The 26,748-nt window shown below is 34.8% G+C and overlaps 3 protein-coding genes across 3 annotated transcripts; all 3 read right to left on the reverse strand.

Annotated features, from left to right (window-relative positions):
* Nucleotides 1–216: 216 nt before the first annotated feature.
* LOC114717200 (LEAF RUST 10 DISEASE-RESISTANCE LOCUS RECEPTOR-LIKE PROTEIN KINASE-like 1.2) lies at nucleotides 217–15,666 on the reverse strand. Its single transcript, XM_028902299.1, has 4 exons — nucleotides 14,754–15,666; nucleotides 2,553–2,585; nucleotides 1,572–1,811; nucleotides 217–1,367 (listed from the first exon to the last, which is right to left on the reverse strand). Exons 1-4 carry the CDS (start codon nucleotides 15,664–15,666, stop codon nucleotides 421–423), a joined length of 2,133 nt encoding a protein of 710 aa, XP_028758132.1. The 3' UTR covers nucleotides 217–420.
* Nucleotides 8,974–10,547, reverse strand: LOC114717203 (LEAF RUST 10 DISEASE-RESISTANCE LOCUS RECEPTOR-LIKE PROTEIN KINASE-like 1.1). Its single transcript, XM_028902302.1, has 2 exons — nucleotides 10,143–10,547; nucleotides 8,974–9,956 (listed from the first exon to the last, which is right to left on the reverse strand). Exons 1-2 carry the CDS (start codon nucleotides 10,348–10,350, stop codon nucleotides 9,010–9,012), a joined length of 1,155 nt encoding a protein of 384 aa, XP_028758135.1. The 5' UTR covers nucleotides 10,351–10,547; the 3' UTR covers nucleotides 8,974–9,009.
* Nucleotides 15,667–18,219: 2,553 nt separating the features above from the next.
* Nucleotides 18,220–25,693, reverse strand: LOC114717201 (LEAF RUST 10 DISEASE-RESISTANCE LOCUS RECEPTOR-LIKE PROTEIN KINASE-like 1.2). Its single transcript, XM_028902300.1, has 4 exons — nucleotides 24,828–25,693; nucleotides 22,203–22,235; nucleotides 19,401–19,640; nucleotides 18,220–19,214 (listed from the first exon to the last, which is right to left on the reverse strand). Exons 1-4 carry the CDS (start codon nucleotides 25,576–25,578, stop codon nucleotides 18,268–18,270), a joined length of 1,971 nt encoding a protein of 656 aa, XP_028758133.1. The 5' UTR covers nucleotides 25,579–25,693; the 3' UTR covers nucleotides 18,220–18,267.
* Between the last annotated feature and the right edge of the window lie 1,055 nt (nucleotides 25,694–26,748).

Consider the following 26,748-nt stretch of genomic DNA (forward strand, 5'->3'; position numbering starts at 1 on the left):
AAGACACATTTCTCATATTTATTAATTTTTCCTAAATTACCCCTATGGATACTCCCTCAACCATAATAAAGTAAAAGAGGAAGAGGGAGTATTAAGAAAGATGATTATGGTGTTTTAGGAAAAATGTGTTACTTTTCTTATAATTAACTAACTTACCTAACTTCCTTAATCTAATCAAATTAGTTAAATGGGTCTTATATTAAGGACCGGAAGAGTATTAAATTTGAATGAATTTTGCTCCATAAATTCATTGTGACTTGTGAGTGACACCCCAGAAATGCCCCCAAAAAAAATTTAACTTGCTCGCTTTTGAACACACATATATACTTCAAGGTCGAAAAAAAGAAAAAAACAAACAGACATATATACTCACCGTATTGGTATTATACAGAGAACAGAGAACCTATTATGAACACTTGCTCAAGCACTGACATTGGGCGTCGTAGTTTCGCTTACCCATTTATCAGCAACACTGTTGGGAGAATAAGGCGGTGGATTTGCGTTCTTCAACAAGCCAAGCTCATCCCATTTGGGTGATTCCGGTGGCAATCGTGGGTGCTCCTGTACCCGATCACTCCCACTTTGAATCCCCTCCAACATCTCCAGAACTTCCTCCATGGAAGGTCTCAATTCCTTATTAGTCTGTAAACACTGAAACGCCAACTGAGCCACCAATATCACCATCCTCTTCACCTCCCCATCACTCTCAAACCGAAGAGAAGGATCCACCAGCTCGCTCAGCTCACTCCTCTGAATCTTCCTCACTGCTAAGCTCGACAAGTTTATGGAGTCCGAGTCTCGGCTCATGTCGACCGCCTCCATGGATGTTATGAGCTCGATGAGCACAACTCCGAAGCTATAAACATCACTTTTGCTGGTGAGCTGATAGCAACTATGATATTCGGGATCGAGATAACCCGGCGTCCCTTGTGGAGCAGTGGAAACGTGAGTGACATTGTTGGGGAACAACCTTGAGAGTCCAAAATCTGCAACCTTAACATTGAATCCTTCGTCAAGGAGAATGTTGTTGGTTTTGATGTCGCGGTGAATGATTTCAGAGGCATGGAGGTAGACCAATGCTCTGGCGGTTTGGACAGCGATTTTCATGCGAGTGGACCATGGTAAAACTGTGGGCTTTTTGGGATCTCTGTGGAGGTGGAGGTGATGAGCGACGGTGCGGTTTGGGATGAACTCGTAGACGAGGAGGAGTTCCCGGCTGCGGCGGGAGGTGCAGCCATAGAGGGTGACAAGGTTTTTGTGGTGTAAACGAGTGAGGATCCTCACTTCATTCATGAACTGTTCTACTTGTTTGTAATTTTGCTCGTATAAGCGTTTTACAGCAACTTCTCGTCCGTCTTCAAGCTTACCTAATTGAAACAAACAAGTAATTGAATCACACTAAACAAGTAAAGTAGTATCAGAAGAACAATTAGTGGTTGTTAGATCCAGCAAAAAGGAACTAATTCCTTCGAATTTCCATCAGAATAAGTATTCATAGTTAGTGCTAGTGCCTGATCGTGTCTTAATGGCGAGCACTTAAAAAAAATAATATGGGAGGGAGGAAGGGTTACCGTAATAAACAGTGCCGAAGCCTCCATCTCCGAGCTCTGTGGAAGGGTCGAAATGGTTGGTGGCTGCTTCGAGCTCGGAATAAGAGAAAACAGGGATTCCGAAGTAGACATTGCTACTGTCTATGTGAGAATGAGTGGAGTATCTGCTTATTGAATCCGAATCGCCATATTTTCTTCTCCTCCACCACCACCACACAATCATCCCCATTGTTATCATCCCTGGGACTCCAATCCCTAAACCTGTATCAATACAACAATCCCCGATCAATATCAATATAACAGCACATATCCACACAAATCATACTATTTATGGGGATTCTTTCCTCGGACTCTGTATTTTCGTTGCAAGCAAGAAAGCTCTGTTAAAGGGGGGGGATAAGAGAGAGAATGAATTGCTTATCTTGGTATGTTTTGCAGCCATTGGGAGAAGTATGCCTCCTTCAATGGCAAACCAACCATAAAAAATGTAATGCCAATTTTGTTGTCCTGGGTGATTATATATTTTAACTATTTGTCTTCTTCTTTTTCTGAAAAGTTTATAAATTTCGAAAAATAAGCACTATTTTATATAAATATTTAAATGTCAATTTTTTTCTTAAGAGTATTAGACTTCTATTTTACACTGAAATAGTGCTCATAATTTTGAAGACTCAACTTGTATTCATGTCATTTGGCCATTTTGACTCCTTCATGTTCCTTTTTAATTACTTCATACCAAACTTGAATTGCACAAAATACACAGACATCTTATAATCCCACCTCTTTAATTTTTTTAAATTGAACTTGTTAAAAAATTCTCTACTCTTCTTTCCTCGATTTTCCGTATCTCACACAGATCGTAAAAGTGAGATTTTTATGTAAGCCTTGGTCTCTTACCATCTTCCTCTGCCCTTCTGTTTCTTCTAATAATGGCAGCATTCTATCAAACTTGACCTTAAACTAATGGAAAGTAAATTATAAGTTAGGAAGGAGGTAAATTACCTAATGCCAGTCCCAGCGTCAAAGTCCCTTTGTCTGCACCTGAAGTTAAATGAATCCATTAAGATGAACTGTTCATAAGTAAAAATATCAGTCTCCTATTATTCTTATGAACTAGTTTTGTACTTATCGCTTTGATGAGCACTCTAAACTCAGCACATTTGGATTATCCATATCATTTAGATGGTTTAGATTTGATTTTTTTTTATTTTTTTATTCAAAATAATTATTTTAATATATATAGAATCCAAAATAAAGATAATTTTTTAACTGTCATTCTTTCAAAAAATAGTTCTTTCTATTTAAAATAATTAATTAAAATTTTAAATGTAAACTATTCAAATCAGAGATATAAACAGTCTCAAATCTAATGAGTTTAGGGTACTCATCAAGATGATGAGTGCAAAAACTAGTTCCTCTTATTCTTATGGCTACAATCTTCAAACTGCTATAAAAAAATGTCAAATTTATCAATATCATCAACATTAATCCAATGTTCAATATATGCTCAATATAAAATATGAAGTTCATAACAAGTTGTTTTGTTTTGAAAATTATGCAGTTTGAATTCTTATACTAATCATCGGCAACAGTTTTAGACGGTGCTAATTTTTAAATCATTTTAATGCAACAAAAATAAAATTTAAAATATGGATCTTGCCAACCAGTGCCACTAAAACATGAATAGATAGATTTGTTGAAGTGAAAAATCTAATCACTCAAACTCTATGCCACGACATAGGAACACTACATGAATTTACAAATACTAATTAGAAAAAATCTACTCCGAATTTTTATTATAGAAACAGGCGTCATGTTTTATAATACGACAGGTTTGATTTAAAGTATTAATTTTTTCCCAATATCTATAACTAATTATAAAAATTTCTAACTAATTAACTAACTTCCTCTAATTAATGACTTCTGTTGAAAGTAATTTTAATATTTTAAAAAAATAATTAATTTTAATTTACTTTATTGATTTATGTAAAATTATTATTAAGTTTTATAAATCAAATATTATTCTAATGACACTCAGTTATTGGCCAGAAGTGCCAACAAGAAGCGTCTTTAATCAAACCCATCAGTGGTTTTAAATGGCAAAACGTCCCATTATAAAAACATCATTTCTTTTGGTCGTATATTCAGTTACACACATAACTCTACCAATAGTTGTTTTAAAGAATTTGATATAGTCTTTTTTAAAAATTATTGGTCGTATATCCACTTTTAAAAGAATCAACAATTGAATAATGATATACTTCCTATCCTAAATATAAGAGCTAGTTGACTAATTTGAGTAGATTAGAAAAACAAGTTAAATTAGTTATTTATAATAAATAGATATTGTCTTTCCTAAAATATTTTTGCTAATCAAGTTTATTAGTCAAAACTACCATTTTTAGAAGGACTATCTTGAAAATAAATAAATATGAGAGATAAAGTAGATTGGGATCTTATATTTAGGATCAAAATAACAATTAAAAAAACTCTTATATTAAAAATGGAGATAGTATTATCGTGGAAGTCAACAATTGACTATCCTCTTCTCAGTTTGAAAGGGTCAAAAGAGCCAACATATATTTAATCAATCATCCAATTGATTATGCAAAATTACCCACATCTTTTGTTGTCACAACATCAAGATATAACTGTTTAGCATTGACAATCGACACTTGTTTAAATAATAATAATAATAATAATAATAATAATGAGTAAAGACAAACAAAATATATAAGCATAGATAATTATAAGTAGGATTTAAAAGATGAAGCAAATTACGTCACCTAACAGCTAAACATGAATGTGAGTATCATTAAAATAATTTAAACTAATATTATTCCCATACTCAATCATAAATCTTACTATAATCTAAGCAAGTTGGCGCATATCATGATGAATTCAGATTTCAAAACTTGTGCTCTAAAATGTTCATGCAAGTTGCAAGACCCGTTGACCACAACTATTTATATAGAGTAGCATATTCCATGTTATTCTTTTCATGTCCTAATTTTTGTTTATCAATGGGAAATTTAAAATATTATGCGACGTGTGAAAAATTAAGGCTGCGTTTAAAAACTACTGTAGATCAAACCATTCAATTTTCAAATAACTAAAGCGCACAAGAATTTCTCAACACCATGCATGTTTCAATCTCCATGTTTCAGTTCCATGACACCGTCACCGTGCTTGACTGGCACGATGAACATTTTCCCTCTGCATGCATGTTTCTTCAACATAAATTCTGCTTAAAAAGGAAAATGACAAGAAAAAAAGATGAAAATTACTAAATTTCAAATCAGGTTGATAATAACATTTTATTAGTGTTAACAAGACTAAATTTATAAATGACAATAAATTTTTGTTAACGTTTCTTATTTAGCATCTAGTAATTTTCACTTTTTTTTGTCATTTTCACTGCTTAAAAACCAAAAAATAAAATAAAATAACTTTAAAAAAAAAAAAAACACTACAAGCGTTTCATCATTATCATCAATGGCATCGTATTGACGGTGGATGCTCTCCATTTGCAGTACTCTCCGTTTATCTCCATTTTAACTTGTAACAATTGTGAATGTGTTCTTTTCTTCTTAAACCACGAACGTTCAACCCCAACCCAAATCACATTTTTATTTCCTAGTCACCCACTTCCATTGGTTTTTGAATTCGAGGGAGGGATTAGTTCAACCGATTCTCCCTCATATTCAGACTGATGAACACTGAACTGATTCTAGCTAGGTTCAACAGGTCGAACCAACCATTAAGTCTAGTTCTCAAATCACTCCAAAAGTTCCTATCTATCTTTGGATTGCTGGTATTTGGTTGGATTTCAGCATCTAATGGGATAAAAATGTCTAATGCCTTTTCATTTGGGATCACAATACTAGTTGAATGCTATGATTGAGCAAGAAAGAACTGTACTGATAAATCGAAAACAAACACTACTAAATGTTGCAAGATCAAAGGTTTTTCATCAACTAAATGCAGCAATGAGCATTGAAGACAAATAAATGGTAGGGAAGGAAGAAACAGAGAGAGGAAAAGAGGCAAACCAGGACGACATCTGCGAAAATGGTCGCGGTCGCGGCAGAAGCACCGGAATTCAAACGCATCTCCGTAGAGCAAGCCACACCTCCCTCCACTTGTCTGGCATGCCTCGCACTGACTCGCAGTCCAATTCTTTGGCTTTAACCACAATCCTCTTCCCAAAGCCTCTCTTATCCCTTCTTCCACATTCTCCACCGCCATCCTCATCGTCGGCCCACCCCTGCAATTATCCTTCGCATACTTCAACTTCTTATCTGCGTCATCCACCGCCATGCCCAGCACCGACCTCGTTCTGTTCCCTTCAGAACACCCCAATACGTTTTGTTTCATCTCCTCCGGCAGCGACGGCAAGTCGCAATCGAAGAACAGCAGCACCTCCTCCTGGTTCGGAGCCACAGCGTATCTGAAGTCGAGAGTGAGGTTGTCGGAGGGAGAGAGACATTTGGTGGAATTGGAGATTAGGAAGTTAGGATTGAAGACTCGGAGAGAGAGATTATGGTAGGAAATTTCATCGACTATGTAGAAAGTATTGGAGAGATTGAGCGTTGGGAAGCCATTGGAAGCACAGAGAAGGCCGAAACCAGGGAATCCGCACAAGCTCTTTTGGTTACCTCCGATATGGAAGGGGTAGGTTATGGTTGGGCCGTTCCCACAGGATTGGGGCTCGCAAGCTTGGAAGTGGGGATTCACATAACAGAGGGTGGTTCTGATTAGAACAGAGAAGAGGATGATGAAGAAGAGAACCGTTGGGTTCATTAGGGATTTGGGAATATTGAGAGGGAATGAATGAGGAGGGGGGCAAAGAAGAAGAGAGATGAGGATGGAATGATAAAGATAAAGAAGATGGGCAAAAGAGAAAGGGAAAATTACACTCAGGTTCCACAGAGCATAATTAATATCAAAAAGGTCCCACGAAATCGCGAAATGATTCTGAAGTCCCCAGGGACCTGTGTGTAATTAATTCCAATTGTAAAATTACCTACTTACCCCTGTTAATTTTATTGCAACAATTCGTTTACAATCTCAGCAGTGGCTGTTAACAACCCGAGAAGACGTGATTGACAACCTCGGCAGTGTTCATGACAACTCACTCTATGGAATGTCAGGGGCGTTGTTGAGGTTGTTAACTACCTCTTCTCGAGTTGTTAACAGCCACTGTTGATGTTATAAATAGGTTCTAATTTTATTGCAACAATTCGTTTACAATCTCAACAGTGTCTGTTAACAACCCGAGAAGACGTGAGTGACAACCTTGACAGTGCTCATGACAACTCATTCTGTGGAATGCCAGTGGCGTTGTTGAGGTTGTTAACCACCTCTTCTCGGGTTGTTAACAGCCACTGTTGAGATTGTAAATAGGTTCAAATTAATAGGGGTAACTACGTAATTTCACAATTCGAATTAATTACACACAGGTCCCTGGGGACTTCAGAATTATTTCGCGATTTTGAGGGACCTTTTTTATATTAATTGTGTTCTGTGGGACCTGAGTGTAATTTTCCCAAAGAGAAATCACGTTGATGATAGCGGGGGGTTTGACCTCTGAATTAAAGTCTTGGGCTCTGATCTGACATCTTTGTGCACTAACAGCGATTTGTGATTGGTGCGTTGACTGTGTTTGCCGTTACCGCCTCATAACTCATAAGTCGAACCTCTTTTAAAAAAATCCTGAATTAAAAAAAAAAACCGTTGCCTAACTAATTTAAGTATATTAAAAAAATTTTGTTAAATTAATTATTTATAATAAATATATATTATCTTGCTAAAATAATTAAAACTGTTTAACATGTGTAACTATTATAATGATTATTTAAAAAAATAAATATGAGAGACAAAATAGATTAAAGTCTTATATTTAAAACTAAAACAAAAATAAAAATAGCTGTCATGAGGACTAGGTATTATCTAGCAAGTTAGTGAAATGAAATCCAGTAGAAACAGGAAATCCGGGCTCGGAGAGATCAGCTAAGACTTCATTAATTATTCAATTTTAGGGTCGTGTTAGGAATATCAATCTCTTTTTGAGCTAAATTCTTAATAATTATATTTGAATTTGGGGGGAGGGGGACAAAAAGAAGTTGTTACCAGCTCAAGCTTTTAGAAGAAATTCACGATGAAATTAAACATCAATACTTACATGTTATGAAGTTAATCTAAGATATATGACATGATTAGTTAAATAGATCTTATATTAAGAACCGAAGGAGTAAATTGTATCATCGCGGAACATGTTGTTCCTTCACCACTCATTCTTGCACAAAGATTTTTGGTCATACATATGAGCCTGGAAACACTCCTTCTTAACAATGAGGCATTATAAGGGGGCCATGGTTAGAATATAAATATTTGTAAATAATGAAACCAAACCTAAGATATATATATTTTAATATTGACACGCTATCTTTCCAATTCTAAATGTATGATCTGTTAGTTGTTTTTTTTTTTCCCATTCTGGAAAGTTGTTACAGGAAGCAAGTTAAGTCGGCAAAAAGTTGAAAAATGCGCATGGATCATTCAACGTACGTTGGCAAAATCCCATCCCCACTTCTTTTTTTCCTGAACTCTTTTTCTATTTCCCTGAAAATATATCCCCTTTTTCCCCACTTCACTTGCTTTTCGGAATTTTCTTTTTTTTGGCCTGAAAACTTGCTTTTCGGCTTTCAGTGGACAAAATTGAAAACGTGCAACAACCCAAAAAAAAAAAAAGTTCTCCGCGTGTTTCTTCTCTTTTTTTTTTTCCTTTTTTAAACCTCTTACAAGTAGATGATTTGATGCCCCAAATCAATCAAATAAATTTAAAAGATAGACTATACTAGTAATCAGCAATGAATTAGTAAATGAAAATATGATCACCACAAAAACAAAGAAGAGTTATATTAAAGCGCCAAACGGAGATATTAATTATTAAAATAATATCAAATTTATCACTTATTTACTCATAACATTATAAAATAATAAGCATTTACTATTCACCCAAGGCATTTTTATAATTTAAAATGTTTTTATTGAAATGGCACAAATTTATGAGTGAATTAAAGTAAGAAATATTTAATCCTTAAAAGTGATACTCCCCATAAAAAATGAGAATATTATTAGGCCTAAATAAATATAATTATGTGAGAACATAATTTTAAATTGAGTGACGGAAAGCAAGAAGCTGGCCGGGCAGGGGGGCACGGCGAAATGCGGGTGAGACCAAAGAAATGCCCATAAATTCATATGATTAAATTTGAATGAATTTTGCTCCATAAATTCATTGTGAGTGACATCCCAGAAATGCCCAAAGAAAAAAAATTTTACTTGCTCGCTTTTGAGCACATATATACTCCAAGGACAAAAAGAAAAAATTACACACACATACTCGCAGTATTAGTATTATACAGAGAACAGAGAACCTATTATGAACACTTGCTCAAGCACTGACATTGGGCGTCGTGGTTTCGCTTCCCCATTTATCAGCAACACTGTTGGGAGAATAAGGCGGTGGATTTGCGTTCTTCAACAACCCAACCTCATCCCATTTTGCTGATTCCGGTGGCAATCGTGGGTGCTCCTGTACCCGATCACTCCCACTTTGAATCCTCTCCAACATCTCCAGAGCTTCCTCCATGGAAGGTCTCAATTCCTTATTAGTCTGTAAACACTGAAACGCCAACTGAGCCACCAATATCACCATCCTCTTCACCCCCCCATCACTCTCAAACCCAAGAGAAGGATCCACCAGCTCGCTCAGCTCACTCCTCTGAATCTTCCTCACTGCTAAGCTCGACAAGTTTATGGAGTCCGAGTCCCGGCTCATGTCGATCGCCTCCATGGATGTTATGAGCTCAATGAGCACAACTCCAAAGCTATAAACATCACTTTTGCTGGTGAGCTGATAGCAACTATGATATTCGGGATCGAGATACCCCGGTGTCCCTTGTGGAGCAGTGGAAACGTGAGTGACATTGTTGGGGAACAACCTTGAGAGTCCAAAATCGGCAACCTTAACATTGAATCCTTCGTCGAGGAGAATGTTGTTGGTTTTGATGTCACGGTGAATGATTTCAGAGGCATGGAGGTAGACCAGTGCTCTGGCGGTTTGGACAGCGATTTTCATGCGAGTGGACCATGGTAAAACGGTGGGCTTTTTGGGATCTCTGTGGAGGTGGAGGTGATGAGCGACGGTGCGGTTTGGGATGAACTCGTAGACGAGGAGGAGTTCCTGGCTGCGGCGGGAGGTGCAGCCATAGAGGGTGACAAGGTTTTTGTGGTGTAAACGAGTGAGGATCCTCACTTCATTCATGAACTGTTCTACTTGTTTGTAGTTTTGCTCGTATAAGCGTTTTACAGCAACTTCTCGCCCGTCTTCAAGCTTACCTAATTGACACACACAAGTAACTAAATCTAACTAAACAAGCAAAGTAGCATTAGAAGAACCATTAGTGGTTGTTGGTTCTAGCAAAAAGGAACTAATTCCTTCGAATGTCCATCAGAATAAGTATTCCTGATTGTGTCTTAATGGTGAGGACTTAAAAAAATAATATGGGAGGGAGGGAGAGTTACCATAATAAACAGTGCCGAAGCCTCCATCTCCGAGTTCTGTGGAAGGGTCGAAATGGTTGGTGGCTGCTTCGAGCTCGGAATACGAGAAAACAGGGATTCCGAAGTAGACATTGCTACCGTCTATGTGAGAATGAGTGGCGTATCTGCTTATTGAATCCGAATCGCCATATTTTCTCCTCCTCCACCACCACCACGCAATCATCCCCATTGTTATCACCCCAGGGACTCCAATCCCTAAACCTGTATCAATACACCTACCCCTGATCAATGTCAATATAACAACATATATACACACAAATCATACTATTTATGGGGATTCTTTCCTCGGACTCTCTGTATTTTCGTTGCAAGCAAGAAAGCTCTGTTATGTTACTCAGAAAGGAAAGCTATGTTATGAAGGAGCTCACGAAAGAAGGACAAGCATTTAAGCTTTAAAGCCATGTTCATGGCTTCGTATGGATAAGAGGTATTAAAAAAAAAACAAAGAAAAAACGAAAAAGATGGAGAAAGAATTGCTTGTCTTGGTATATTTTGCACCCACTGGGAGAAGCATGCCTCCTTCAATTGGGCCAACGAAAATTACTTGCATACTAGTAGACAAACAAACAAAAATATGTAATGCTAATTTTGTTGTCCTGAGTGATTGTATATTTTAATTATTTTTCTTCTTTTTTCTGAAAAAATTATAAATTTTTAAAAATAAACACTATTTTATATAAATACTTAAATGTCAATTTTTTCTCAAGAGTATTAGACATCTATTTTGCACTGAAATAGTGCTCATAATTTTGAAGACTCAACTTGTATTCATGTCATTTGGCCATCTTGACTCCTTCATGTTCCTTTTTAATTACTTCATACCAAACTTGAATTGCACAAAATACACAGACATCTTGTAATCCCACCTCTTCAATTTTTCAAATCGAACTTGTTAAAAAATTCTCTACTCTTCTTTCCTCGATTTTCCTCATATCACACAGATCGTAAAAGTGAAATTTTTATGTAAGCCTTGGTCTCTTACCATCTTCCTCTGCCCTTCTGTTTCTACTAATAATGGCAGCATTGTATCAAAGTTGACCTTAAACTAATGGAAAGTAAATTATAAGTTAGGAAGGAGGTAAATTACCTAATGCCAGTCTCAGCTTCAAAGTCCCTTTTTCTGCACCTGAAGTTAAATGAATCCATTAAGATGAACTGTTCATAAATAAAAATATCAACCTCCTATTATTCTTATGAACCAGTTTTGATGCTTATCACTTTGATGAGCACTCTAAACTCATCGCATGTGAATTATCCATATTTTATTTGGATAGTCTAAATTTGATTTCTTTTTTTACTTTTATTTATTTAAAATAATTATTTTAATATGTATAGAATCTAAAATAAAGATAATCTTTTAACTATCATTCTTTCAAAAAAATAGTTTTTCCTATTTAAAATAATTAATTAAAAATTTTAAATATAAACTATTCAAATCAGATATAGACGGTCTCAAATCTAATGAGTTTAGGGTACTTATCAAGGTAACAAGTACAAAAACTAGTTCTTCTTATTCTTATAGCTACAATCTTCAAACTGCCATCAAAAAAATGTCAAATTTATCAATATCATCAACATTAATCCAATGTTTGCTCAATATAAAACATGAAGTTCATAACAAGTTGTTTTGTTTTGAGAATTATGCAGTTTGAATTCTTATACTAATCATCGGCAACAGTTTTAGACGGTGCTAATTTTTTAAATATTTTAATGCAACAAAAATAAAATTTAAAATATGGATCTTGCCAACCAGTGCCACTAATTAGATTGAGTGATTAGATTTTTCACTTCAACAAATCTACTCCGAATTTTTATTATAAAAAACCCGCGTCATGTTTTATAGTATAACAGGTTTTATTTGAAGTATTAATTTTTTTTACCTGATATCTATAACTAATTAACTAAGTTCCTCTAATTAACGACTTTTATTGAAAGTAATTTTAATATCTTAAAAAAATAATTAATTTTAATTTACTTTATTGACTTATGTGAAATTATTATTAAGTTTTATAAATCAAATATAATTTTAATGACACTCAGTGCCAAGAAGTGCCAACAAGAAGCGTCCTTAATTAAACTCATCAGTGGTTTTAAATGGCAAAACGTCCCGTTATATAAAAGCATAATTTAAAATTCTCTTTTGGATTATCTAACTTTATTATAATTTTTTTTTTTGGTCGTATATCCGCTTCCACACATATCTCTACCAATAGTTTTTTATTACTTTCAAAAGAATCAACAGCCGAATAATGATATACTGTATTAACGTAGAAGTCAACAATTGATTGTCCTCTCTTTAGTTTGAAAGGGTCAAAAGAGCCAACATATATTTACTCAATCATCCAATTGATTATGCAAAATTACCCACATCCTTTATTGTCACAACATCAAGATATAACTGTTTAATATTGACAATCGAAACTTGTTTAAATAGTACTACCTTCAGTTCTTAATCTAAAATCTTATTTGATTTTTATTTTGATTCTAAATATAAAATCCTGCTCCACTTTGTCTTTCACATTTATATATATATTTTTTTAAGATAGTCCCTCTAATAATGATAGTGCTAGCCAATATAGTTTATTAGTAAGGATATTTTAGGAAAAACAACACATATTTATTACAAATAACTAATTTAACTTATTTCCTTAATCTCCTTAAATTAGTCAACTATATCTTATAATTAAAACTGGAAATAGAAATAAAAATATGAGTAACAACAAAAATATATATATAAGCACAGATAATTATAAGTAGGATTTGAAAGATGAAGCAAATTACGTCACCTAACAGCTAAACATGAATGTGAGTATCATTAAAATAATTTAAACTAATATTATTCCTATACTCAAGCATAAATCTTACAATAATCTAAGCAAGTTGGCACATATCATGATGAATTCAGATTTCAAAACTTGTGCTCTAAAATGTTCATGCAAGTTGCAAGACCCGTTGACCACACCTATTTATATAGCATATTCCATGTTATTCTTTTCATGTCCTAATTTTTTTTTTTATCAAGGGAAAATTTAAAATATTATGAGACGTGTGAAAAATTAAGGCTGTTTAAAAACTACTGTAGATCAAACCATTCAATTTTCAAATAACTAAAGCACACAAGAGTTTCTCAACACCATGCGTGTTTCAATCTCTATGTTTCAGTTCCATGACACCGTCACCGTTCTTGACTGGCACAATGAACATTTTCCCTCTGCATGCATGTTTCTTCAACATAAATGATGCTTAAAAGCATAGAATAAAAAACTGAACCGAACTGGTCAGTTCAACCGAAAAACCGGTAAACCAGCCAGTGGTTCGGTTTGGTTTAGATATTGAACCAGTCAATAGTTGAACCAGTATCGAAAAGGTTAAACTGATGTGAACCCGTGAAAATCATTGATGAATGACTTTGAATGATTATGTTACTATTAATCTTATTTTTTCTTAATTAGTTCCTAATATCTTAGTCACTATAAATTTGAATGAATTTTAGTGATAATTTTGGTATCAATAATTATTAATTTGATTTATTTGATGAATTGTAAATATCAAAATTCTTAATATTATTATACTTTGTTATTATTACAATAAAATTATTGTTATATTTTGTTGTATTTTGTTATTAGTGATTATTAATGTTGTTGTATTTTTTTATTTTCAATTAAATTATTTTATTTTAATATGACCAGTTTGATCCTGATTTAACCTTGGTCTGATTAATTGACTCTTGAACCACTACCTCAATCTATTTAATATCCGATTCGGTTTTTTATTCCTTGCTTAAAAGGAAATTAAAAATGACAAGAAAAGAAGTTAAAAATTACTAAATCCCAAATCAAATTTGATAACAATACTTTATTAGGTGTTAACAATATTGAATTTACAAATAACAATAAATTTTTGTTACCATTCTCTATTTGGCCTTTAATAATTTCTACCCCTTTTTTTTCTCATTTTATCTGCTGAAAAACCAAAATAAAATAAAATAAAATAATTAAAAAAAACATTACAAGCAATTTATCATTATCATTAATGGCATCATATAGACGGTGGATGCTGTCCATTTGCAATACTCTCTGTTTATCTCTATTTTAACTTGTAACAATTGTGAATGTGTTCTTTTCTTCTTAAATCACGAACACTCAACCCCGACCCACATCACCTTTTTATTTCCTAGTTACCCACTTCTATTGGTTTTTAATTCGAGGAAGGGATTAGTTCAACCGATTCCCCCTTATATTCAGACTGATGAACACTGAACTGATTCTAGCTAGGTTCAATTGAGTCTAGTTCTCAAATCACTCCAAAAGTTCCTATCTATCGTTGGATTGCTGGTGTTTGGTTGGATTTCAACATCTATTGGGATAAAAATGTCTAATGCTTTTTCATTTGGGATCACAATACTAGTTGTATGCTATGATTGAGCAAGAAAGAACTGTACTGATAAATCAAAAACAAACACTACTACATGTTGTAAGATCAAAGGCTTTTCATCAACTAAGTGCAGCAACGAGCATTGAAGACAAATAAATGGTAGCGAAGGAAGAAACAGAGAGAGGGAAAGAGGCAAACCATGACGACAACTGCGAAAATGGTCGCCGTCGCGGCAGAAGCACTTGAAGTCAAACGCATCTCTGTAGAGGAAGCCACACCTTCCTCCACTGCTCTGGCATGCCTCGCACTTACTCGCCGTCCAATTCGTTGGCTTCAACAACAATCCTCTTCCCAGAGCCTCTCTTATCCCTCCTTCCACATTGCCCACCACCGTCCTCGTCGTCGGCCCACCCCTGCAATTATCCTTCGCATACTTCAACTTCTTAGCTGCGTCATCCACCGCCATGCCCAGCACCGACCTCGCTCTGTTCCCCTCAGAACACCCCAATACGTTTTGTTTCATCTCCTCCGGCAGCGACGGCAAGTCGCAATCGAAGAACAGAAGCACCTCCTTCTGGTTCGGAGCCACAGCGTATCTGAAGTCGAGAGTGAGGTTGTCGGAGGGAGAGAGACATGTGGTGAAATTGGAGATTCGGAAGTTTGGATTGAAGACTCGGAGAGAGAGATTGGGGTAGGAAATTTCATCGACTATGTAGAAAGTATTGGAGAGATTGAGCGCTGGGAAGCCATTGGAAGCACAGAGAAGGTCGAAACCAGGGAACCCGCAGAAGCTATCTTGTTTATCTTTGATACGGAAGGGGTAGATTATACTTGGGCCGTTCCCACAGGTTTGGGGCTCGCAAGCTTGGAAGTTGGGATTCACATAACAGAGGGTGGTTCTGGTTAGAACAGAGAAGAAGAGGATGAAGAAGAGAACCGTTGGGTTCATTAGGGATTTGGGAATATTGAGAGGGAATGAAGGAGGAGGAGGGCGAAGAAGAAGAGTGACGAGGGAACGATAAAGATGAAGAAGATGGGCAAAAGGGAAATCATGGTGATGGTAGCGGGGGGTATGACCTGTGAATGAAAGTCTTGGGCTCTGATCTGACATCTTCGTGCGCTAACAGCGATTTGTGATTGGTGTGTTGACTGCGTTCGCCGTTACTGCCTCATAAGTTGAACCCGTCGGAAAATTTTTTTTTTAAAAAAAATCCTGAATCAAAAACTTTTTTTAAAAAAAAAAACTATTACCTCTGATCTTTTATATAAAACTAGTTAACTAATTTAAATATATTAAAAAAATTTAAATTAATTATTTGTAATTATTATATATTATGTTTTCTAAAATAGTTAGAACTGTGTAACATATATAACTATTATAATGATTATTTTAAAAAAATAAAATAAATATGAGAAACAAAATACATTGAGATTTTATATTTAAAATTAAATTAAAAATAAAAATAGCTTTCATACTGAGTACCGAGTATTATCTAGCAGGTTAGTGAAATGAAATCCAGTAGAAACAAGAAATTCAGGCTCGGTAAGATCAGTTAAGACTTCATTAATTATTCAATTTTAGGGTCATGTTAGAAATATCAATCTCTTTTTGACCAGGATCAATCTCTTTTTGACCGGGAGAATATCAATCTCTTTAATATTAGAGCTAGATTCTTAATGATTATATTTGATTTTTTTTTGTGGGGGACAAAAAGAAGTTGTTACTAGCTCAAGCTTTTAGAACAAACTAGAGATTTCTTCCCGTACGATGCACGGATCAAAATATTTGATTAAATTTTAAATGATAATAAATTGTATTATTTAAGGCAGTTCAAAATTATATTCACTTTTTATAGAAGTGTAATTTTTTTTATTCATTTAAATGAGATTTGAATTAGAAATTCAAAAATTAAGAAGACAATATAAAAATTTAAAATTATTTATTTATTTCTCTATTTAAGCCCAATTGACATACTATTTAATTATGATATTTTCTATTTAATTCAATATATTCAAATCCCAATTAAGATATTATTCAAACTTATAATTAATTATTAATTCCTTCATTTGACCCTCAAATTGAAATCTCATTTAATAATAATACTCCTCATTTAATTCAATATACATAAATCTCAATCAAAGTATTATTGAAATCTCATCAATTAAATATACTTGGATGTCTTAATGTTATATCCGACCCGTTTTTAAAAAGAATTAAGTATTACAAGTTTTCAAGAATATAATTGATAATTGATTGATGATTCACGATGAAATTAAATATCCATACTTACATGTTATGAAGTTAATCTAAGATATATGACATGATTAAAACTGAAGTTTCTATAAGATATGACATGATATAAAGCAAGAAATGGCATAAAACGAAGTAACAAAATAGATTGTATCATCGTGGAACATGTTGTTCCTTCACCGCTCATACTTGCACAAAGATTCTTGGTCATACATACGATGAGTCTGGAAACACTCCTTTTTAACAATGAAGCATTATCAAGAGGGCCATGGTTAGAATATAAATATTTGTAAACAATGAAATCAAACGTAAGATTGTATATATTTTAATATTGACACGCTATCTTTCTAATCCTAAATACTACCTCCAGTCCTAATTACAAAAACTAGTTTACTATTTTAAAAAAATTAAAAAAAAGAAATTAAACTAGTTATTTATAATAAATAGGTATTGTCTTTTCTAAAATATTCTTACTAATTAAATGTGTTGGTTAGGATTATTATTATTAAAATGACTATCCTGAAAAAATATATATAAATATGAGAGACAAAATAAATTGGGATCTTATATTTAGGACTAAAATAAAAATTAAATAAGATCTTATATTAAAGAATGGAGGCAATATATGATTTATTAGTTTCTTTCTTCTTCTTTTTTTTTTCCATTCTGGAAAGTTGTCACAGGAAGCAGGCCAAGTCGGCAAAAAGTTGAAAGATGCGCATGGATCATTCAACGTACGTTGGCAAAATCCCATCCCCACTTCTTTTTTGCCTGAACTCTGTCTATTTCCCTGAAAATATATCCCCTTTTTCCCCACTTCACTTGCTTTTCGGATTTTTTTTTGGCCTGAAAACTTCCTTTTCGGCTTTCAGTGGACAAAATTGAAAACGTGCAACAACCCAAAAAAAAAAAGAAGAAGAGTTCTCAGCGTGTTTTTTCTTTTGTTTTTTTTTAACCTCTTACAAGTAGATGATTTGATGCCCCAAATCAATTAGATAAATTTAAAAGATAGACTATAATCAGCAATGATTCAGTAAATGAAAATATGATCACCACAAAACCAAAGAAGAGTTATATTAAAGCGCCAAACCGAGATATTAATTATTAAAATAATGTTTTTATTGAAATGGCACAAATTTATGAGTGAACTAAAGTAATAAATATTTAATCCTTAAAAGTGATACTCCCAATAAACAATGAGAATATTATTAGGCCTACATAAATAATTATGTGAGAACATAATTTTAAATTGAGTAACGGAAAGCAAGAAGCTCGCCGGGCAGTCGGACCCGCGAAATGCGGGTGAGACCAAAGAAATGCCCAAAGAAAAAAAATGCCCAAAGAAACAAAATTTAACTTGCTCGCCTTTGAACACATATATACCCCAAGGAAATACACACACACATATACTCACAGTATTGGTATCATACAGAGAACAGAGAACCTATTATGAACACTTGCTCAAGCACTGACATAGGGCGTCGTAGCTTCGCTTGCCCATTTATCAACAACACTGTTGGGAGAATAAGGCGGTGGATTTGCGTTCTTCAACAACCTCACCTCATCCCATTTGGGTGATTCCGGTGGCAATCGTGGGTGCTCCTGTACCCGATCACTCCCACTTTGAATCCTCTCCAACATCTCCAGAACTTCCTCCATGGAAGGTCTCAGTTCCTTATTAGTCTGTAAACACTGAAAAGCCACCTGAGCCACCAATATTACCATCCTCTTCACCTCCCCATCACGCTCAAACCCAAGAGAAGGATCCACCAGCTCGCTCAGCTCACTCCTCTGAATCTTCCTCACTGCTAAGCTCGACAAGTTTATGGAGTCCGAGTCCCGGCTCATGTCGACCGCCTCCATGGATGTTATGAGCTCGATGAGCACAACTCCGAAGCTATAAACATCACTTTTGCTGGTAAGCTGATAGCAACTATGATATTCGGGATCGAGATAACCCGGCGTCCCTTGTGGAGCAGTGGAAACGTGAGTGACATTGTTGGGGAACAACCTTGAGAGTCCAAAATCGGCAACCTTAACATTGAATCCTTCGTCAAGGAGAATGTTGTTGGTTTTGATGTCGCGGTGAATGATGTCAGAGGCATGGAGGTAGACCAATGCTCTGGCGGTTTGGACAGCGATTTTCATGCGAGTGGACCATGGTAAAGCGGTGGGCTTTTTGGGATCTCTGTGGAGGTGGAGGTGATGAGCGACGGTGCGGTTTGGGATGAACTCGTAGACGAGGAGGAGTTCCCGGCTGCGGCGGGAGGTGCAGCCATAGAGGGTGACAAGGTTTTTGTGGTGTAAACGAGTGAGGATCCTCACTTCATTCATGAACTGTTCTACTTGTTTGTAGTTTTGCTCGTATAAGCGTTTTACAGCAACTTCTCGCCCGTCTTCAAGCTTACCTAATTGACACACACAAGTAACTAAATCAAACTAAACAAGTAAAGTAGCATTAGAAGAACCATTAGTGGTTGTTTGTTCTAGCAAAAAGGAACTAATTCCTTCGAATGTCCATCAGAATAAGTATTCCTGATTGTGTCTTAATGGTGAGGACTTAAAAAAATAATATGGGAGGGAGGGAGAGTTACCGTAATAAACAGTGCCAAAGCCTCCATCTCCGAGCTCTGTGGAAGGATCGAAATGGTCGGTGGCTGCTTCGAGCTCGGAATAGGAGAAAACAGGGATTCCGAAGTAGACATTGCTACCGTCTATGTGAGAATGAGTGGCGTATCTGCTTATTGAATCCGAATCGCCATATTTTCTCCTCCTCCACCACCACCACGCAATCATCCCCATTGTTATCATCCCTGGGACTCCAATCCCTAAACCTGTACCAAAACAACAATCCCTGATCAATATCAATATAACAACATATATCCACACAAATCATACTATTTATGGGGATTCTTTCCTCAGACTCTCTGTATTTTCGTTGTAAGCAAGAAAGCTCTGTTATGTTTCTCAGAAAGGAAAACTGTGTGATGAAGGAGCTCATGGAAGAAGGATAAGCATTTAAGCTTTAAAACCGTGTTCATTGTTGGGCATGGATAAGAGGTGTGTTTTTTTTTTTGGGGGGGGGGGGGGGTATAAGATAGAGAATGAATTGCTTATCTTGGTATGTTTTGCAGCCATTGGGAGAAGCATGCCTCCTTCAATGGTAAACAAACCCAAGAAAAAAAAAATGTAATGCCAATTTTGTTGTCCTGAGTGATTATATATTTTAATTATTTTTCTTCTTCTTTTTCTGAAAAGTTTATAAATTTTGAAAAATAAGCACTATTTTATATAAATATTTAAATGTCAATTTTTGTCTTAAGAGTATTAGACTTCTATTTTACACTGAAATAGTGCTCATAATTTTGAAGACTCAACTTGTATTCATGTCATTTGGCCATTTTCACCCCTTGATTTTCTTTTTTAATTACTTCAAACTCGAACTGCACAAAATACACGGACACCTCATAATCCCCCTTCTTCAGTTTTTTAAATCGAACTTGTTAAAAAATTTTCTCCACTCTTCTTTCCTCCATTTTCCTTATATCACAGATCGTAAAAGTGAGATTTTTATGCAAGCCTTGGAGGTGTTTAGATGAAACCAAACCATGGTTTGGAAAATAACTTCTGGAAAATAGATTCTGAGGAGAATAGATTTTGTGAAGAATATATTTTGTAAAAAAATGATTTTAAAAAGTGAAAGTATTTGGATAGTTGTTATCAGAAGCACTTTTTATAGATACAAATTACTAAAAAACATAAGTTAATATGATAATTACATAAAAGATATATTTTATGATATATTTTAATTTGAAGGAATAAAATTGTTAATAATATATTTTTAACCAACATAATTAATATTACATAAGATAATGTAATTAATAAATAATTAATATGTATATATATTTATAAGATATAAAATTAAATATGTTTATAAAAAAATAATTGAGGGATGTTAAAGTCATATTATTGTTGAGATCTATTCTGATAAGCACAATCATACTCTCCAATTTGAGCTAAAAGCAAAATGGATTCACTTCTCCTGAAGTCATGGTTTTGGGTTCTAAAAACATGGTTTTGTCCCAAACCATGGTTTCAGATAGGGCTGTACATGGACCAAACCAGACCGGGTTTAACATCAACCCGAGGTCTGGTCTGGTTAAGGTATCAAGCTGAACAAATCAGCCTGTGGTCTGGTTTGGTCAGCATTAACCTGACATCGGGCTGGACCAGACTTGGTCTGGCAGGCTACCTGGATTGGTCCAGTCTATCCAAAATCACAATTTCTTTTTTTTTCCCCTTCCCGTTTATCGGAGTCAAAATTCCCCCTTCTATCAGAACCAAAACTTCACCCTGATTTAATTTTCTATAGCATAAACACAATAATCGCAAACTAAAGCCTGCATAAATCTCATTTATGTAGAAAAATAACAAGGAGATATAGTAGTAAGTATGTAGAAGAAACAGAAAAAGGGGGGAGGACGGCAAGTCAGCGACTTTGTTGGATGTTGTAGACAGTGGTAGTGCTGATTTATTCCACGGATGAAGGCTTGTTTGAAGCAAGATGAAACCAACAAATATGATCAACTTCTGGGTTTTCTTCTTCTCACTTGTCTAGAAAAAAAATGATAGATCTGAGAGAGGCTGTGACTGAAGGAGAGAAGAAAGGGTTAAAGAAAAGTGATGAAGTAATAAGGATATGCCATGGTAGAGAAGAAAAGAGAAGGGCCAACGTAAGGAAAGGAAGACGATGGAGGAGGGGACAAAGAGGCAAATGGGGAAAAGGAGGGAAAAAGAAAATGACGGGAGGGAGGAAGTGCATTGGAAAGAGTGAAAGAGAAAAGGGGAAAAGAAGGAAAAAGACAATGATGGGGGAGAGAGAGGGAGGCGCATGGGAAAGGAAAAAAAATAAGGAAGAATTTAATTCAGGTAAAATAAAAATACATATTTATAAATTTTTTAAAACATGGGTCAGACCAAACCAGACCATTTGGTCTACAGAGTCAGCCCGAAACCCTATCTGACCCGATGACCAGTCCGGTCTGGTCTAGTCTGATTTTTTGTTTGGACTGTTTTTTTTGGGGTTAGACTGGACCGGGCTTTTATTACACTGGACCGGGCTTTTATTAGATTGGACCGGGCTACCTGGACCATCGGGTTTTTTGCACAGCCCTAGTTTCAAATTATTGGCCCAAAATTGATGCTGTTTGGGTGACATCCCACCTAAACCATGGTTTTGCTTCCCAAACCATAGTTTTGGGAGGCACCCAAACAAACTCTTAGTCTCATACCATCTTCCTCTGCCCTTCTATTTCTTTTAGTAATGGCAGCATTGTATCAAAGTTGACCTTAAACTAATGGAAAGTAAATTATAAGTTAGGAAGGAGGTAAATTACCTAATGCCAGTCCCAGCTTCAAAGTCGCTTTTTCTGCACCTGAAGTTAAATGAATCCATTAAGATGAACTGTTCATAAATAAAAATATCAGTCTCCTATTATTCTTATGGCTACATTGTTCAAATGCCATCATAACGATGTCAAATTTATCAATATCATCACCATTAATTCAATGTTCAATATATGCTCAGTATAAAATATGAAGTTCATAACAACTTGTTTTGTTTTGAAAATTATGCAGTTCGAATTCCTACACTAATCATAGGCAACAGTTAGAAGGTGCTAATTTTTTAAATCATTTTAAGGCAACAAAAATAAAATTTAAAATTGGATCTTGCCAACCACTGCCCACTAAAACATGGATAGATAGATTTGTTGAAGTGAAAAATCTAATCACTCAAACTGTACGCCAGGCAACAGGAACACCACATGAATTTTTATTATAAAAACCCGCGTCATGTTTTATAATATAACAGGTTTGATTTGAAGTATTAATTTTTTTTTACCCAATATCTATAACTAATTATAAAAATTTCTAACTAATTAACTAAGTTCCTCTCATTAACGACTTTTATTGAAAGTAATTATAATATTTTTTAAAAAATAATTAATTTTAATTTACTTTATGGATTTATGTAAAATGATTACTCCTTCGGTCCTTAATATAAGACATAATTCTTGAGTTGGTTTTGGTCCTAAATATAAGACCCATTTCTTATATTTTTCAATGTTCTCTAAATTACCCCTATCGATACCCTTTCAACTATAATCAAGTAGAAGAGAGAAAAGAGGTATTAAAAAAGATTATTATAGTGTTTTAAGAAAAATGTGTCACTTTTCTTATAATTAACTAACTTACCTAACTTCTGTAATCTAATCAAATTAGTAAAATGGGTCTTATATTAAGGATCGGAAGAGTATTAAGTTTTATAAATCAAATACAATTTTAATGACACTCCACTCCCGCACATATATCTACCAATAGTTTTTTATTACTTTTAAAAGAATCAACAGCTGAATAATGATATACTGTATTAACGTAGAAGTCAACAATTGACTGTCCTCTCTTTAGTTTGAAAGGGTCAAAAGAGCCAACATATATTTACTCAATCATCCAATTGATTATGCAAAATTACCCACATCTTTTATTGTCACAACGTCAAGATATAACTGTTTAATATTGACACTCGACACTCGTTTAAATAATAATAATAATAATATGAGTAAACAAAATATATAAGCATAGATAATTATAAGTAGGATTTGCAAGATGAAGCAAATTACGTCACCTAACAGCTAAATATGAATGTGAGTGTCATTAAGATAATTTAAACTAATATTATTCCTATACTCAAGCATAAATCTTACTATAATCTAAGCAAGTTGGCACATATCATGATGAATTCAGATTTCAAAACTCGTGCTCTAAAATGTTCATGCAAGTTGCAAGACCCGTTGACCACAACTATTTACATAGCATATTCCATCTTATTCTTTTCATGTCCTAATTTTTTTTTAATCAATGGAAATTTTAAAATATTATGAGACGAGTGAAAAATCAAGGCTGCGTTTAAAAACTACTGTAGATTAAACCATTCAATTTTCAAATGACTAAAGCACACAAGAATTTCTCAACACCATGCATGTTTCAATCTCCATGTTTCAGTTCCATGACACCATCACCATGCTTAACCGGCACAATGACCCAAAATTTTTTTTTTTGAAAATTTACTAAATCCTAAATTAGTTTTTGTAACAACATTTTATTTAGTATTGACAACACTAATTTACAAATGAAAACTAATTTTTGTTAACATTTTTTATTTGACATCTAACACTCTTCAGCTTCTTCTTTTTTTTTTCCCTCATTTTTCCCTGCTTAAAAACAAAAATAAAAAATAATTAAAAAACACTACTAGCGTTTCATCATTACCATCAATGGCATCATACAGATGGTGGATGCTCTCCATTTGCAATACTCTCTATTTATCTCCATTTTGACTTGTAACAACTGTGAATGTGTTCTTTTATTCTTAAATCACGAACATTCAACCCCAACCCAAATCACATTTTTATTTCCTAATCACCCACTTCTATTGGTTTTCGAATTCGAGAGAGGAATTAGTTCAACTGATTCTCCCTTATATTCAGACTAATAAACACTGAGATGGTGTTTGGATAGAAACCAAATCATAATTTCAGAAGTGATTTTACAATCTACAAGATAAATATGTGGAGAAGTTTATCTCCATTTGCAGAAGGGTATCCAAACACCTTCCAAACTGATTCTAGCTAGGTTCAACAGGTCGAACCAATCATTAATTCTAGTTCTCAAATCACTCGCTTCCGGTAGTTTTTTATTGAATAATTGATCACTCCCATTTCCGCATTTAATTCTTCGAACTCTAAAAGTTCCCATCCATCTTTGGACTGCCGGTGTTTGGTTGGATTTGGACATCCATTAGGATAAAAATGCCTAATGCTTTTTAATTTGGGACCAACATATTAGTTGTATGCTATGATTGATCAAGAAAGGACTGTACTGATAATCGAAAACAACACTACTACATATTGCAATGAGCATTGAAGACAAATAAACAGAGAGAATTAGAGAAAGAGGCAAACCATGACGACATCGGCGACGATGGTCGCGGTCGCGGCAGAAGCACTTGAAGTCATACGCATCACCGTCGAGGAAGCCACACCTCCCTCCACTGCTCCGGCATTTCTCGCACTTACTCGCCGTCCAATTCTGTAGCTTCAACAACAATCCTCTTCCCAGAGCCTCTCTTATCCCTCCTTCCACATTCTCCACCACCGTCCTCGTCGTCGGCCCATCCCTGCAATTATCCTTCGCATACTTCAACTTCTCAGCTGCGTCATCCACCGCCATGCCCAGCACCGACCTCGTTCTGTTCCCTTCAGAACACCCCAATACGTTTTGTTTCATCGCCTGCGGCAGTGACGGCAAGTCGCAATCGAAGAACAGCAGCAGCTCCTTCTGGTTCGGAGCCACAGTGTACCTGAAGCCGAGAGTGAGGTTGTCGGAGGGAGAGAGACATTTGGTGGAATTGGAGATTCGGAATTTAGGATTGAAGACATGGAGAGAGAGATTGTGGTAGGAAATTTCATCGACTATGTAGAAAGTATTGGAGCGATTCAGCGTTGGGAAGCCATTGGAAGCACAGAAAAGGCCGAAACCAGGGAACCCGCAGAAGCTCTCTTGTTTACCATTGATATGGAAAGGGTAGGTTATGTTTGGGCCGTTCCCACAGGTTTGGGGCTCGCAAGCTTGGAAGTGGGGATTCACATAACAGAGGGTGGTTCTGACTAGAACACAGAAGAGGAGGATGACGAAGAGAACCATTGGGTTCATTAGGGATTTGGGAATATTGAAAGGGAATGAAGGAGGAGGAGGGCTAAGAGGAAGAGAGCTGAGGATGGAATGATAAAGATGAAGAAGATGGGCAAAAGAGAAATCACGGTGATGATAGCGGGGGGTTTGACCTGTGAATTAAAGTCATGGGCTCTGATCTGACATCTTCGTGCGCTAACAGCGATTTGTGATTGGTGCGTTGACTGTGTTTGCCGTTACTGCCCCATAAGTCGAACCTTTAGGAAAAAATTTTTTATTTGGACCAAAAAAAAAAATAGGAAAAATTTTTTTTAAAAAATCCTGAATTAAAATTAAAAAAAACAATTGTCTAACTAATTTAAGTATATTAAAAATTTTGTTAAATTAATTATTTATAATAAATATATATTATCTTTCCTAAAATAATTAGAACTGTTTAACATGTGTAACTATTATAATGATTATTTAAAAAAAATAAATATAAGAGACAAAATGAATTAAAATCTTATATTTAAAACTAAAACAAAAATAAAAATAGCTGTCACGAGGACTAGGTATTATCTAGCAAGTTAGTGAAATGAAATCCAGTAGAAACAGGAAATCCGGGCTCGGAGAGATCAGCTAAGACTTCATTAATTATTCAATTTTAGGGTCATGTTAGAATATCAATCTCTTTAATATTAGAGCTAAATTCTTAATAATTATCTTTGAATTTTGGGGGGAGGGGGACAAAAAGAAGTTGTTACCAGCTCAAGCTTTTAGAAGAAATTCACGATGAAATTAAACGTCGATACTTACATGTTATAGAGTTAATCTAAGATATATGACATGATTAAAACTGAAGTTTCCATAAGATATGACATGATATAAAGCAAGAAATGACACAAAACGAGGTAACAAAATACTCCTCTGGCCCTTAATATAGAACTCAATTGTTGAGTTGGTTTTGGTTCTATATATAAGATCTATTTATCATATTTATCAATGTTATTTAAATTATCCCTATAGATACTCCCTCAACCATAATCAAATAGAAGAGAAAGAGAGGTAATTAAGAAAGATGATTATGGTATTTTACAAAAAACAACTTACATTTCTTATAATTAACTAACTTACCTAATTTTCTTAATCTAATCAAATTAGTTAAATAGGTCTTATATTAAGAACCGAAGGAGTAGATTGTATCATCGC

Source organism: Neltuma alba, unplaced genomic scaffold, assembly GCF_004799145.2.
Source record: "Neltuma alba isolate B1F8T4 unplaced genomic scaffold, ASM479914v2 tig00011716_pilon, whole genome shotgun sequence".
Lineage (NCBI taxonomy): Eukaryota > Viridiplantae > Streptophyta > Magnoliopsida > Fabales > Fabaceae > Neltuma > Neltuma alba.

Excerpts from the sequence above, each read along its gene's own strand:
- LOC114717200 (XM_028902299.1), bottom strand. The coding sequence starts at position 15,666 with ATGTCAGATCAGAGCCCAAGACTTTCATTCACAGGTCATACCCCCCGC. Across the intron at positions 1,812-2,552 it reads GACGCTGGGACTGGCATTAG|GTTTAGGGATTGGAGTCCCA; the intron begins GTAATTTACCTC and ends GTATTGATACAG. Across the intron at positions 1,368-1,571 it reads CTTCGGCACTGTTTATTACG|GTAAGCTTGAAGACGGACGA; the intron begins GTAACCCTTCCT and ends TGTTTCAATTAG.
- LOC114717203 (XM_028902302.1), bottom strand. The coding sequence starts at position 10,350 with ATGGGGATGATTGCGTGGTGGTGGTGGAGGAGGAGAAAATATGGCGAT. Across the intron at positions 9,957-10,142 it reads CTTCGGCACTGTTTATTATG|GTAAGCTTGAAGACGGGCGA; the intron begins GTAACTCTCCCT and ends TGTGTCAATTAG.
- LOC114717201 (XM_028902300.1), bottom strand. The coding sequence starts at position 25,578 with ATGAACCCAATGGTTCTCTTCGTCATCCTCCTCTTCTGTGTTCTAGTC. Across the intron at positions 22,236-24,827 it reads TCGTCGCCGATGTCGTCATG|AAAAAGCGACTTTGAAGCTG; the intron begins GTTTGCCTCTTT and ends CTTCAGGTGCAG. Across the intron at positions 19,215-19,400 it reads CTTTGGCACTGTTTATTACG|GTAAGCTTGAAGACGGGCGA; the intron begins GTAACTCTCCCT and ends TGTGTCAATTAG.